General features: G+C 37.8%; 1 protein-coding gene across 7 annotated transcripts in view; it reads left to right on the forward strand.

Moving 5' to 3' along the window:
- The window catches only part of negr1 (neuronal growth regulator 1), a 134,166-nt gene that overhangs the window by 24,748 nt on the left and 92,800 nt on the right, over window positions 1-16,618 (forward strand). For all 7 annotated transcript variants that reach the window (XM_026998811.3, XM_081717102.1, XM_081717103.1 and 4 more), the window contains exon 2: window positions 4,991-5,229. In XM_026998811.3, coding sequence (XP_026854612.1) covers window positions 4,991-5,229 — 239 coding nt within the window. The remainder of the gene's footprint in view (window positions 1-4,990; window positions 5,230-16,618) is intronic.

The raw sequence follows: 16,618 nt of genomic DNA on the forward strand, positions 1-16,618 counted from the left end.
TTCTGTGGAGATGTTATGCATGTAATCAGCATGCATCTGCATGTATTCATCAGGGTCATTAAGGTATGTGGTGGGAAGTTGTGTGTGACTACTCTTAGTGATAGGTCAGTTGGTACTGGGGGTGAGCATTATAACTCATTTTGTTAATGTGATGCCGAGAGAGGAAGTGAGACGTGAGTACATAAAAGGTGTTTCTTTATTCTCCATTCCAGGAAAAAAGCAAAAGGGGCACAGCGTAGAGCTGACTCAAAAAGCACAAAATGAAAACAAAGCACACTGGCAATAAGTGCTCAATGAGTGGTAATGCAGGAGAGCCATAGACGTCTTTTGTAGCAAGGCACATGCTAACAATGCACAACACAAGAAGAGAGTACCTGTGAGCTATAAATAAGGGAGAAAACACACAAGGAACAGGTGAGTGTAGTTAGTTGTCGAGATTGAGAGCAGGAAAGGAGTGGTGTGTTTGTGTGTGTGGCAATGGGCGTGTCCCTAGGGCATGGTGCCTGGCACACCGTGACAGCTAACTGTTAGCGAAATGGATAAAAGGGTATTTTAAAAATAATAATGGTATATTTTTTGTTTATGGAATAAATGTAATTTTTAAATGTATTAGGTGTATTTATATTTTATTCCTAGTTCCTTTTTTCTATGTGTGTAACATTTTCTTTAATGATGATTAAAACCAAATAAGGCACAAATCTAAATGGCTTACAGCAACTTATTTCTGTCATAGAATTACAACAGAGAGCAAAATCAGTATACTGTAGCTAGTAGCCTGTGGGCTTCCATAATGGGGTAAAAAAGGCAAAGCAGCCTATATTTGAGGGAACTTAAAAATAACTGGTGACAGTGCAATGCAGCATTGTCACAAGGGTTATCATAATTAATACTGCGAAGCTGGAGACACAGTGCTGTGTTCTATTAAGAATAATAATAAAGTAACAGCATTTTTCTCTTGCTTGGCTTAAAAAATGAATTTCTCTGGACCATATAATTAACACCCTAACACTGAAGTGCTGGGATGTGCTGCACAGAAGCATGTTGCTTCTTGCATTAATGTATGTATTTCCTGGAGTTGCATTCTGTATCAACAGATTGAACCATTTATTGTGTTTTGTCTTCTTTTTTTTAAACTTTTTTTTGCATGTGTCCACTCATCCACCAGTTTGTTAGAAAGGCCTGCCTGGTACCTACATCCACTGACCAGACTATTATGTATTGTAGTCTTTTGAATTACAGACCTTAGCATGTTTGTTGGCATGCACAGTTTATCAGCAACCATCTAACCCATTCATCACTTGTTAGTTTCTAACCAAGAGGCCACTGCTGACCAGATAATTTTGGACAGCAGATAGTTATAGTCAAGGCAATATTGCTGACATGGTGATGGCATAGTTGAGCATGCTGTGCTGTTGCTTTTTTATTAGGTACAGCAGTGTTGCTTTTTTTAAAAAACACATATCAGTCTATGCAGGAGTGAAGGTGGTCTGCCACACAACAATACCCAGATACCAGTGGCCCAGGGGCACTTGATGAAGCGCTAGAGGATAGCTAGCACAACTTGTATGGCAGTAGATGCATTTATATAGACTCTTGTGTAATATGTACCTATATGATAGTTTGTAATGTATACCTACATAATAAGTATACGTGTGTGTGTGTGTGTGTGTGTGTGTGTGTGTGTGTGTGTATACTCTAAACTGTGCTATCAAAATTAACAGCTCAGTCGCTCTGTGAGCTGTTACCTTTTACTGAATCATTCAAAAATCGTAAAAATAAAAAAGCTGGCTTACAGAATATGACTTTAATTTTTTCTTGCTAGCAAAATGAAAAACTGGTTTTGGATAATAGAAATATGTATTTCTTAATAGCTCTGATTGACTTTCAATGGAACTGTAGATGTTCACTGCTTTTCATTTAGCTATTTTTACCATTGTACCCCAATTTATGTTCCAGACAAATTTAATTTCATAATGATTGAAATTATCCTAGTGGGAAGCATGCATGTTTAGATGAGCAACATTATAAACATGCTTCTTGTAGCCTTAAGTCAAATGTAATTTTTATTTTTGTATAAACACCTATTTATCAAATATAAACTGTTACACATTTAAAAATAAATATATCCAGAGAAACAATAGAATTAGAACAATTTAATAGAACAAGAGAACCTCTTGGGGCCTCCAGTAGGAAGTTCCCTACTGTAACGGCAGCCTGAGTGTCGCAGGGTGTGGGGCAGGCCGCACAGACTCCCTTGACGTAGTGAAACATTTATTAACAAATTACATAAAAGACAATGGTGGCACTCACATTCATTATCAACGTTAAACACGAACACACTTAAACGGAACATTAACACAAACATGCAAAAACAGTTTACATCTACACTAACAACGGCATAAGCACACTACATCAACAATGACCAATGAAGAGACACACACAGACGGGGGTTTAAATAGACAGGACACCGAACCCCGTGCAGGTGTGTGCCATCACGGAGGGCGTGGCTACATACACGTATGTGGGGGCGGGGGGGGAGGGGGGAGCATCCCGTGACAACCTACCTACTGGAAATCTAATGTGAAGGCAGATGAGAAAGACCACCTTGGGTTTGTAGAGCCTTGCTTTGATGATGCTCTGAGGGCAAAGGTTCAAGGCAATGAATAAAACTGATTAAGAGAAATTCAAAGGAATAACAAGCATGGCTTGATTATTGCAATTTTCATAATAGTTTAGACAGCAAACACCACAGTGCAGGAATGGTTTACAACTGAAGTTTGGTACTTGGTAACTTCACACTAGATCCTGCTTGCTTATGCATTTACCATCACATTGTTCAAAGAATTGTTGTGGAACCTCCAGCCTTTTCTCAAAGACGTTTTTCAGTGTAAGACCAAATGTCAATGAAGTCAGTGACCATTCATTTAATTAAGAGTCACTGACGAGACTGAGGTTTTGCTGAAGCAGATTGCCATTTTATGCTGCATGGATTCTCTCTGGAATGCACACACATATTTTTCTTGAATATGTTTCATCATTTGGTTTATATGCCCTCATGCAAGATAATTTATTAAAAAGGACGTGGTATCGCTGCATTAAGCGCATGATTTGGATTTTTCAGTTACTTTTTCTGATTTAGATATAATTTGGATTTGGGAAAGCACCATATATCAAATGCTTAGTCTTCAGGCATGTTATATTATTATACTGCTGATGGAGTCAAGGTTGTGCTTATGATCTCCCTTTCTCAGCATCTATGCTCCATCGAATGTGCATTCTATTCTATTCTATTCTATTGGTTTTATTTGCCATGCTTTTTGTTCACCGCTTTGGTTTAATCGTTAAGCCACCAAGTTTGTTGTCAGAGGCACCAATTTGGCTCGAAGTACAGGAGGAAGTTCTATGAGCCAAATCACATTTCCAGTCCATGTGACTGTATTGTCTAAACTGGCACTTTTGAGCTAGTGATTGAACAAATAATTTTGACTATATATAAGTTGTGAAATATCAGTTTTGGTGAAACAGAAGGTGAAATATCAAATGTGAAATAGGTTTGTGTGTCCACTTTCCTGTTATGGGTTGCAACAAATTACTGTTATGAAAATGACTAATTACAAATTATATATTAGTTCTGTGGGAGATGGTATAGCTATATGGCACAGGAGACCCTTAATATTTTTAATTAAAAATTCTGAGGGTGGAGGCTTGAATTATTAGATTTATGAATTCCACAAATATCTGAAGATCTAAGGTACAATACAGCACAGGATGTACTCTTTTGACCACTCAGTTGAATGTAGCTCACATAAGAGGGTCTTTGGAATTTGGATAGATATGACTCATTAAACTGTTACATCAGACTAACCTCCATCCACAGCACACAGTGTGCAAGAAGGGGTATAGTGGAAAAATAGGCGGTAGAATCACAAAGGGATGTGAGACATAGACTATCTGCCAGGAATTCAGACAACTCTGAGATTCCCATGCTCAAAATAGGATCAACTCTCAAGCCTTTGGAATTATGATGCAGTCCATACGTAATTGGACATTTAAAAATGTCATTGTTTAACACATTGTATCTCAAATAAAACGATGACTATGAAATTAAAAGGCACACTTTATTTCAAAAGTATCTAGGTCTGTATCTGCTGACACTTGTAGGAACTACAGTTTTTTTATATGTAGCCCTCCCAATTTAGGGGATTATAAGTAATTGGACAGTTGGTTGTGCAGTCTGTTGTTGTCTCTCAACAGGAGGCCCAAAGAAGTGTCAGTGCCAGAAAAGCTGGGGCGCATCAGGCTGAAAATCAGAATTAATCAATTGGAAACATAGCCAAAATATTAGGTGTGTCAAAACCATAATGCATTGTTAAGAAGAAAGAATACACGGGTGAAGTTGGCAAAAGCAATCTGACAGACTACAGAAACGATAGTCCTAGTAAAACGTTCTTGAATGGCCAAGTCAGTCACACTACCGGATTTCTTTTAAGCATAGATTTCTCTTACTGGAGACAAGTAGGACCTGAAAATGACTGCATTACAGGCATGGAAAGAATCTTCAGGCACAACACCATCATCTTGCCCTCTCTGTGTGTCTCACACGTGCAGTAATCGACTTGGTTCATTTTATTTTGGATTATCTTTTGTTTATCCTATAATTTATGGTCTCCTAAAATGTGGAGACAGGGCTATGATTCTCAGTTGGCTCACCCAATAAAGAATATGAGTACTTTAAATTTAAAAATGACATTGTGTACATAAGTTAAAATCATTGTTTCATTTCAAATCCAATGTACTGGAATAAAGAAAAATGAAACATACATTTGGATGCACTGCTGTGTACCTGTGTATGTGGACTATAGTCATACAATTCTAGCATGGCCACTTGATCAGGCAGTATGTTTTTTTTTAAATTACTGTTGTTATCTGTTGTGACTGTTGTCAAGCCACATTTCCCTGAGTTTTAATTTTTTGCTTTTTGGGATTTCAGGTGCTATCTGTTGGATGGGATCTCAAAGGGAGCATGGTTGAACCGTTCCAGTATAATATTCGCAGGGAATGACAAGTGGTCAGTGGATCCACGTGTGTCCATTGTGTCAAATGTGGGTGACAAACATGAATACAGTCTACAAATACAGAAAGTGGATGTAACAGATGAAGGCTTGTATACCTGCTCTATACAGAGTGAACGCAACCCACGGCCCAAACTCATTCAATTAATTGTAAAAGGTAAGTGTTACAAATCTCTAACCTAGTTAAAGGTGTTATGCTTTTCCTGCGTTTTTATTGTTTTAAATTATGAGGATGTATATCACACAGGAAATGCATTTGCATAGTATTTTGATCAATCAACATACACAGCAAAGAAGTACAGCTCAAGTTAACTTTGATACAGCTGTATAGACCTTATGCTGGTTAGTAGATATTTCCAACCCTAGTTATCATCTACACAGTTTAACATTTACCTGCAGAGGTTAAAGCACATCGTTTGTTGAGTCCCACATACAAGTAACTAATTTAGATAAGGGTTTTGTTACATTTGTTACATTGTTTGTTAGCTAGCTAATTTACTGGAGTAAGCTAATGTTACCTCACAGACTACCCAGCTCTACACCTAAGTAAGTTGTTATTGATAAACTGCAGTATAAACAGTAACACTTTAGCTATATTTGTTCACATATTTGTTCATGTTCTGTCACTTTTAAACTTTGCAACTGAATTTTTGGTTCCTACTTTTCTTCTTCATATTCTCTATAAGACTTGGGCTCATACAAATACATTAAGGGGCAGCAGTTGTATTTCAGAACTTAAGCAAGTTAGCTAATGAATATTAATGCACATGGGCAGCCTGCTTATGAATATCAATGACTAGAGGGTGGTCTCAACAAATGTGCAAGTTAAGAGGAGGCAGAAAGAGGTACCCTACAACAGTATACTTAAAATTCATAGAAATGATTTTCATAGTAAAATCACCTGAGGTATGTTTCATTGACACTAAGAAATAACATAAAAATGCATAAAAGCACAAAATGTAATGTCTTGGAAATTAACAAAGGATCATGTAACGCACACTCAGTAGCCCCTTTATTAGAAACACCTTGTTTCAGATTCCATAGGCCATCTGTTTGTATTAGCTATCTTCTAGACCTTCATTTGACCATTTCTGATCACAGGACTGTTGTTGGTTATATATTTTTGTCCCAGCACTGACACATGCAAAAACATGAGCAACACTTCTCTACCTGATAAATTTGCAACATGGTAATGCCACACCAGTTTTAGCACTGGGTTAAGAATGATCTATCAAATAATATCTGGTCAGCAGAGATCCTGTGGTCACAAATGAACCAGTAATGAATAAGGTGGAGGATAATGAATTGTACATATCAGGAGATGGGCTAGTATTTGTAATTGTAGACCTCTAAAATGCACTTACATAGAAGGTGTTTAATGTGGCTCATGCATGTACGTTGCATGGATATTGTACAAGCGACTCATGAAATTGAACAGTTTTCCTAGAATGCATTTCCTGTGACACCACATTGAATTACACAGTGCCTCATATTTCTTGTGGCTGTTCTAGATGGAATCAGTTCTGTTTTTGCTGTTTTGGTCAAAGGCAGCTTTGGCGTTAAGCAACATTCATATCAAAAGGATTTGAAATGGAAGATCTTATACCTTACTTTGAAAAAAGCATTAGATAGACAGTGGGGAAATCAGATGTTTCATGGATGTAGATTTTCATACTTCTCTGCAAAAATGCAAGGCAATATCATGCACCTACACAGCTGGTTGCATTTGGTTAATGTGTTTTTTGAAGCAGCTTAGGAAGATCTATTCAGCCTGAGAACATTACTAAAATGTATGTTCTTTTTAGTCATGTGCAACCCCACATCTAAAATTAGAAAATTAATGTTGCTGCATATTTCTGTGGATTTAAACTTGTTACACATATTATTACACTCAAAAATCACTGTTTCACCATAAATTTCGTAATAGAAAAAGTAACACCTTTAAAACTCTCTTTACAAAAATGATGATCCATATAACCATATGTGAAACAAACAGTAAATTTTATTTATTGTTTATTTTGTTTTGGTGTGATTAATTCTGGAAAAGGGACATAAATGAAGCCTGCCATGTGCAAACATGTCCCTTGTTCTTTCATTCCATGTTCTTTTGGTTTGTTCTAGGCTATACACTGCCTACTCTTCTATTTCTGTCCACCAGTTAGGGAAACAGAAGTGTCAGAGTTATGGGGTTGTAACGTTGGCCACTTTCTTCAAAATAAAGTACATTTACATGCGCATGCAGTATAGTGTTTAAGATGCCTGATTACTGTGAATAATCAAACGGGTTGATATTCCTATTTTTAAAAGATTGCATATTTTTAAAACAGTAATTATCCCAAGAGCTGGGTGTATGTGCATGTTTCCTAGCCACACTCCATGGCTGACAACAGTGTTCTGCCCCACCTTTCACCCTTGCCTGCTGTGCACAGAAATAGTCATGGAATTAGAATTCTAGTTCTTTTGCTGTACATCTACTGCTGTTGTGCCTTCTAAAGGAGGTGTTAAAAATTGTAAATGAGGGTAACGACTTACCGTTTTTCTCAAGCTAGATAGCCATATTGGTTTGTTGAGCAATATTGAAAGCTTCAAGGCAATAAGAACAAACACTGGGTAACCAATTCTGATTAATTTTACATATAAAACAGTAATAAGCCAGTTACTTTACCTGACTTTACTTTTCTGATTTCCATGCACCTGATACTAATAAACTGTAGACCTATGTGTCTACTTGTGTCAGTATTTGTCAGTATCAAAGTTTGTTGGCATCAATTCCAGAACCTGGGCACTGTGGTACAGTCATTAACTTTTCTGACATTACAAAATGACAGGGTTCATTTCAGCCAAGCGCATTTCACCTATGTGACAGGGAATTTTAACAAGAGGTTGTGGACTTGATATGCTGGACTTTGGTTCCTCCTTTTTATGTTGTTAAAATTCTCTTTGCTTTGAGAATTTAGAAACAAGTATTGGCAAGTGCTTCAATTGAATTAAACTCATTCAAATGACTCGTGAATTTGTCTCATGAACTCAGTTTATAATAGTTGGAATGACTTTTCTAAGGAGTGCATATCTGTTTCTTTATTGTTCACACACACTGGACATGGAGGAACTTTGGAAAAAAGTGTTGGACTTATAAAATAGTCCATGGGACATATAAAACATTTGCCCGCAGAATCTGAATTGGTTGTATTGCCAGATTTATGGATGCTAATTGTAGCACAATTGTAACAAAGACAACCCCTACCATAAGTGAACCCAGTGCGTAAGGGAATCAATTATTTGAAATGTCTTTTCCAATAATGTTTCTATTTGATCACTGGCTCAGACTGTCAAAAAGGAACACTGAAGGGAATACAAGTTTGCATGTACTACAGATGTGCAGCTTACCAGCTATGATGTGTTCATTTGGGACCAAGCTATCTGAAGAAAATACCAGAGTTATGTTTTTGCTTTAGAGTAACTGCAAGTCATTTAAATTGTTATTCTGGTGTGTGTGTGTGTGCGTGTGTGTGTGTGTGTGTGTGTGTGTGTTTTATATATATATATATATATATATATATATATATATATATATATATATATATATATATATAAATTCAGCTTTCATGTCTTGAACCATTTTTGAAGGGATTGGTTCCTAAGAGAGCCTTTCTCCTCATCACTAGATGCCAGACACTATAGCATAGTGCATCTTAAATTTGCATTCCTCCTTCATCGTGTCAAGGGTCGAATGGCCTCTTAACTGGCTCATTAAGGCAGGCAGTTTTCTCTTCTGCACATCTTTAACACATATTTCATTTTGGTAAATGAAAAGGTTTACCCCACTTTTATAACAGACACACAAAGTGACTGCAAACAAGTTTTTGTAGTAGATTTTATTGCTTATATGTGTCAAGATATATTTATTGAAAATGTTAGTATAATATGATTGAAATAGGTTATTGCATTGTACATTATGAAAAATAAAAAACAAACCAGATTATTCTAAATATAAGTTAACAATAGTGTTTCATACATGTTTGTAACACCTTCCTCTTTAAGGATAGGTTAGTTTTAGTGCAATGAATTCATGAAAGTTCATTGCTGCTAATGAAACATTAATGATGCTGCACCCACACCACACCCACCCAACATCAACTTTCTTGCAGTAGTTTATGAGCCTGTTTCCTCATTCAGTGCTAACTTGAAGCTAGTGTATGTATGTGCATATTGCAGGGTGCACCAACTGCTCAAGCCAAGACATAAGACCTTGATGAAGTTAGAACACAATATGTACCCATACAGACAGTTATGTAAAACCTTTGAGTACAGCATGAATCATAATTTTAATACTATTGTCATGTCAAAATATTATATGAGAGTACAGCAACCTTTTTTCACACACAGATCCACAGATCTAGCGCTGTGTTCATATTAAGGCATTAATGCTTGATTCTGAATTCCTACACAGGTCTAATCATTTTGCCTTGATTATTTACATTCATGATCTTATTTGATCCACATCTTTCATAAGCGTAAACAGACCTCTGGCCTGAAAAGGCCCACATTCATTTAATAAAAACAATAACATCACATTGAATGACCTGCAGGCATGCATGAGCAACACCAATTTGTGAGGTATATATCCATCAGTGAACCTGCCAAACAAATGAAATGATACAGATGTTCATTGGAAACATTACTTGCAATGGATGTGGGATGGCAGTTTGTCAGATGCTGAGGATTAGGGCAGGAAGGAAAAATGGCAGAGGCATAGCTGTTGCAGTTCACCAGCTGTCCAGAGAAATGTATGTGTACTGGAGAGGTGTCATTACTGGTGTGGACAGCCTTCTGCATCTGCACAGGCTGATGTCAGCCCTGATATGAATGCAGAACAAATCGAATATGTAAAGATCAGATTATTGTATTCACACTGCTTAGAAAAAAATCAATATGTCACACCTAGACAAAAAAAAAACTGTTGCATAAACATGGTTTATGATACTGGCCATAGAAACTACCAGTGATTTTTATCTTTTACTGTATAAGTCCTTAGTTGTGTGGGCTATTTAAAATTTTATATGGTGATCACAGATGACTTCTGTTAAGAAGGATAATGGGGACTGGTTTTCATGATATGACAGGGAAGATACCTGATCCTATATTTGTGATAGCTATACTAAGTAGTACTTCTTTATTAAAAGCATTTGGTTTCATTGCAGAAAATGTACTGGAGAATTCATACTGCAATGAGGAAGGTGTGGTAGGTGGATAGAAATGCTGAGAAGAACAAGCTTTATTACAGGCATATCCATAAACATGGTTGAAAGTACAACCCATTGTTGAAAAACCAGATAAATCAGTGAGCAACAAAAAACAGGGCAGGAAAACAAGAAACATGGAAACCAAAAACAGAATATGAAGTGTATAACAAAGATCATAGCACATAATTCCAATGGTGAAATGACCAGTAACATAACAAGGGAAACTAAGGGCTTAAATAACAGAACTAACTAGGGGCAAACATGGTACATCTGAAACCATTAAGAATCTAAGAACAGAAACAAAGAGGTGAAACTAACAGAATCAAAACAATGAAGGACATGGAAAGGCATAATCAGGGTAACTGCAATGCCAGAGAGGGGGCAACCATGAGACTACTCCCCCCAACACATGGCACTGAGTGAGAAAAACAAAAACAAGATCAGACACAGACAGGACCAGAACACAAGGCGGAGAAATGGAGCAGAGACAGAAGACAAAGCAGGACACAGAACAGAAACAGGAACCGGAGCAACAACAGGAGCAGACACAGAAATAGAAGCAGTAACAGGAACCGTAGCGACAACAGGAGCAGGCTCAGACGCAGAAACAGGAACAGGAACTGTAGTGACAACAGGAGCAGGCTCAGAAACAGAAGCAGAAACAGGAACAGGAACTGTAGCGACAACAGGAGCAGGCTTAGAAACAGAAGCAGAAACAGGAACAGTAGCAACAACAGCAGCAGGCACAGAAGCAGAACCAGGAACAGGAACTGTAGCGACAACAGGAGCAGGCACAGGAGCAACAAAGGGCAATGGGAAGGCCAACCAAGCCGCTACAGTAAACACAGGACGACTCGGTCTCAGCTGGGGGTGGGCCAGGCGGGAACAAGATGTGGCGATGACAGGTAGTGGGTCCAGAGGAACGGCGGCTGCTGGCAGTAGCAGGTCTGGAGGCGCTGCGGCTACTGCCGGCAATGGGTCTGGAGGCATGGCAGCTACATGAGTCACAGGGGTGCTGTGGGCTGCAGGACACAGCTACAGAAACAGGCTGGAAGGCCGATGGGACAATCATGAACTGCAGAGGCTGCATGGCATCATCCATGCCAGGATCTGGAACCAGGGCTACATTGTCAACTCTGGGAACAGGAGGCATGGTGGCATCTTCCAAGCCGAGAATAGCAAGCTGCGGAACTGTAAGGGGAACACACAGACAGAGGATCACCCCAGCAACCCCTGAGGACCATAGTCCTCTTTACATGGGAAATGGGATACTCCAGGTTGCCCTTACTGGCAACTTGCATGTGCAGAAAAGGATTCCCCTTGAATTTCCCATATGCATCTTCCCAAAAGATTTGGGAAGGGGACAATGAAGCTGTCCAATCCTGCTCTAGGCCTCCTTATCAAGGGCTCCCGAGGTAAACCATTACTTACCATTGAGTGCTCTTCCCTGTAGCACTGATAACGATGTATAGACTCTTGGCACTTACCTGGAGTCTCATCACATGCAAAGTCCAATGGAGAAGCTTCCTTGGAGGATTTCCGGGACCAACAAAGAGACACACGCAGCGCCAGAGAATTTGCTCTCTTAGGCTTGGTAGAGCTGGGACTATGCTAACTCGGACTGCTTTGCAGAAATAGCCAGAGCTGTGCTCCAATGGAGCAACCACATATTGGAGTATTGCTCTCTTGCTGCATCTTTAGATGGCTCATCATTCTGTTATGATGCGAGGTAAGACACACTCACAGCGAAGAGCAAACTTTATTAAGAGCAAATTCATAAACATGGTCGGAATGGTTTGTTGATTGAAAGAGGTATTTGTTTTCTTCAGTGAGTGTAACGTTGAATGGTAAGGAGGCGGATGCATGTGCAGAGAAGAGCGAGCTTTATTAGGGGCAAATCCAGAGTTGTAGTCGTTGGAGTAGTCCAGGGTCATAGAGTCAATACGGAGATTACAGAGATACATTATAAACCAAAAAACACATGAAGGCAAACAAGGGAAGCAGGCTATACCATAGGCTAGGAAACAAGAAGGCTAGGATAAACAGTCAGACTTGGATACATGGAGTACAAACTTATGGGCATACAGATACAGGCTTGCAAAAAACATCAAAACATACACCCAAACAAACATTCCACCAAACAATACTATGACCGTCAATACAACCAACCAAACAATGAACAGCCAAGACAAAGGGAAGAAGACAGGGTTTAAAAACATGATCTTAACAAGACTAGAAACGAGGAACAGGTGAAAGTAATGACGGCGTGGAAAACCAAACGAGGGGTGGAGAAAACAAAACTAAGGAATGGAACCAAAACACACACCAGACAGGGAAACCATGGAACACAGAAGCAGGGAGGGACTAACCGTGACAGTGAGCAACTAGCTAGAGGATCTATTTATAGTCATAATGTTAGCCAATAAAAAAACAAGTTAGCACATTTAACTGCTGCCTTTGGTTCAAAACCTGCGCTTTGATAAGAGGTAGGAGGTGGGAAACAATTGCTGAGACGAGTGAGCTTTATTAAGGGCAAATCCATAAACACAGTCGAAAATATAATCCATTATCGATAAACCAGGGAATCAGAGCAATAAAAACAGGGCAGGAAAATGAGAAACACAGAAACCAAGAACAGAACACAAAGCATATAACTAAAAACATAGCACATAATTCGAACGATGAAATGACCAGTAATGTAACGGGAAGTGAAGGGCTTAAATAAAAGAGTAACCAAGAATAAACAAGGAACAGATGAAACCAATGAGAAACTAAGAACAGAAACAAAGAGGCAGAACAAACAATCAAAACAATAAAGTACAAGGAAAGGTGTAACCGATATAACCACGTCACCAGGCAGGGGGCAGCTGTGACACAGACGTAGTCTTTCATAAATTGCAAAGGCCTAAGCTATGATCCTGATATGGATAGATGACCAGCTGTTCACTTTTTATAAAGTGCAATCTTAAGTCTGAGCCATCATCATAATATTACTTGAGTTATGTTATTTTCTCATTATGTAACTATATTTGCATTTTGGTCTCTGTGTATTAAAGGGCTTTCTTGCTTTTTAGATTTCAGCTTTACAAGTTTACAGTGGCAGTAGTTTCAGAGTGAGTCAATAACAGAAGAGGCAGATGAATTACTAGCTTTGACATGTGTAATAAGCATTTGAGACCAAGGCTATTGAGTGACTGTGGTTATGTGGTGTCCCTTAAACTGATGTATTATGAATATTCAGATGGCAGCAGTGCAGATTTGCTGAAGGCAACAACACTTTTTGCATGTGGTGGCTTTTACTGTGTTTTAACCAAGTTAAACCCCGGATTTATCTGGTTAGCTAATTTAACTAGAAAGTTCAAAAAACACATGATGACTATGTTAAACTAACTTGCATTGACATTAGTTGGTCCTCATTTATAGTTATGTTTGAACAGTAACAGGCAGTGATGACTGCTGAAATCCTCTCATCCAAGAGTAGACATTAGGAAACAGCACAGCATACTAATTGAAATAAAGGTCAAAGTAAAAAGAGCCTTTACTTTAGGGTTCTCTATTTTTTGTTAGAATAGATTAGATGTAGATTAGATGTACTTTAAATATTCAGATATACCAATCCTTTCACAAAGCCTGTTTTAGTGTTTAATTACAAATCATCATACTAGTTTATGATTAATAACAATTTAATGCGGTAAGATAGAGAAACTTTGGAAACTAAGAACAAAGGTCCTAATATGAATTATCAGTGCAGAAAATATGTAGAAAGCCAAAAAGGCACAGGGCTCAGATGAATGTCACAGACCTCATTTTGACCTATTTACTAGTAATGCTTTCTGGCAGTCCACATTCTGTTCTAATATATGCTATTGTATTGTCGTTACAGTACATTGGTCCACTGTCTACTGCAAGCAACTGAGTGGAATATTTGTTCAGCCTAAAACAGTCTTCACAGTATGTCAGAGGGACATGTGAAGTGAGTCTGCCCCATATGTGATGTCAGACTTAGTTAAAATCAGTAAACTGGCAGCAGATGTGTTTGAATGCATGATTGGAGACAAAATAAATGATTTCATTTTTTGCCACAGTGTGTGGACCACTGACCATTCAGCTTGCTGCAGAAATATGTATACACCTCTCTGCTAATTCCCCAAAGGGCACAGAGCCCTCAACTTTAATTCCTTGAGAGACACGGGGCAAATTTTGGGAGACACAATGAAAAAAATGTATACTTTTTCTTTTAATAACAAACAAAAAACAATCCCAAATAAATAATTTTAATCCTAATTAGGCTACTTACTGACAAGTCTTTAGCACAAAAATATCTCAGATGCCATATTTACTGTACAATTGTGGTAATTTCCTACACTGCACTTAGTCATATATTGCCCCATATAGTGGAAAATCTTTCTGCTCTTGCATATCACAATTGTAGGGCTTGCTAGTGGAACCAGTTCAATTCAGTTGGAGAGGTCACGAGTCTCTTTATTAGAGTTGTGTTTATTGTGTGATTTGAAATGGCCCATTGAATGAACATAATATTTGTTTTTTTAAGTGAGCTACTAGCCAGCTATTCTATTCATAGTCATGATGTTAACCAAAAAAACATGCTAGCACATTTAACTGATGTCTTTGGCTCTAAAATTGCACCTTGAATAATTTTCTTTTCAACTGCCTAGCAACAGCAGCAGCCGTGCCTGGTTACCCATCCTGTTAGCTACCACTGAGATCAGATCAGCTAGGTAGGCTTCAGTAAGCTCCATACAGAGCACCTCTGCTAGTTCATATATTTACAAACAGTGCAGCTTCTAATTGTATTCTGAATGTTCTTGGTCTTGTACGTTAATAGTCAGATATTTTAGTGATTGTATTTAAAGGTGAAAACCCAAGTGCTGGTGGTTTGATCAGTATTTTAGTGGCTGTATTGGGAAGTAAAAAGCAAACTGCTGCTGGACTGATAACTATAACCATTTATTTTCACTTTATGTAAACAGGATGTAGCCTACGCTAAGTGGTTCACTATTTTATCTTAAGAAGTGTTCCAGTCTGCAAACTGTTTTAGGGCCATGACTTTGCCTTGCTGACAGTTCTCTGTGCTAAAGGATTATCAGAATAGGGAGCAGTATGTGTGCATCTCTATGTGTGTGTGTTTTTGTTTGTTTGTTTTTCCTCATTAAAAAGAACTGCTTCAGGAAACAACTATGAGCGCTAAGCTAATTAAAATAAGTGACAACAAAGGTCACAAATTCTGTTTGGAAGTCTTTCTATAGATAAAAGGTTTGAAAATAAAGAGTAAGTGGGAATTTTTTTTTTCTTTTGTTAAGTACAGTAGTTGGAGCTCAGGTAATAACAGTTAAATATACTTACATGTACTGTAAGTTAGCATGCTAACTTAAGCTAAATACTTTGGGTAGTTATCTCTCATATATCTATATTTTTAAAATGTATTTATCCTCATTAACATGAAAACGTTTACAGTTTTTACCCATTTGTAGGTAATGTGATTATTTATATTTTCTTAGTTTGTCCTCGCAGATTTAATTTTTCACTAACCAAAACTTTTTTTGATATTTAATTGTTTTTGGATAATTACACGGCATGACTTAGTTTACACCACAACTTAGCTAACCATAGTGGGTTTGTATTGAGTAATTTCCTGCAGCGAGAAACAACTTAAGACGGATGGCACCATAGTGGGAGGTTTTGACTCTCAGCAGCAGTAAATATGCTAAGATATGCACTTCATTTTAACAAACAGCACAAGCTCATGGTCTTTAATTAGGCCGAAAGATATTACAGAAAATTCTCTTTGCCCTATGAAGCACAGCTGGCAAACTGGTATCTTTAAATCATAGGTCTTCAAATATGTACTTTTAGAGGAACTACACCTCATCATTGAGCTATTTTCCAATGTATATTTCAATCACCAAAAAATAAAACTTTCTCTCTTTCTTTCTCTCTTTCTCGCTTTCCTCTTTATTTTAGCTCAGGGCATTCCTTTGATTGTGATGGATCACTTGTTTTTAATGGAATTCATTATTAATCTGAAAAAGAAGCAGAGTAATTGATAAGCAAACTAAGGGAGTATGCGCTTAATTTTGAGATAGTGAGAACAACAAAGGGAAAAGACACTGATTGAATAAAGGCTTTGTGCTGGGTAATTGTGAGCTGTTTGCAAAGTACAGAATTGTTTAAAAAATATAAAATGTATGGATGTAGTGGTTGTGAAACCCAGTGGACACATATAATTTCACTTGTTTTATGTCTTTAATCTTTGTGTTTGTAAATTTTTAACATACAATGTTG

Source organism: Electrophorus electricus, chromosome 7 (genome assembly GCF_041902795.1).
Source record: "Electrophorus electricus isolate QZ-2024a chromosome 7, ASM4190279v1, whole genome shotgun sequence".
Lineage (NCBI taxonomy): Eukaryota > Metazoa > Chordata > Actinopteri > Gymnotiformes > Gymnotidae > Electrophorus > Electrophorus electricus.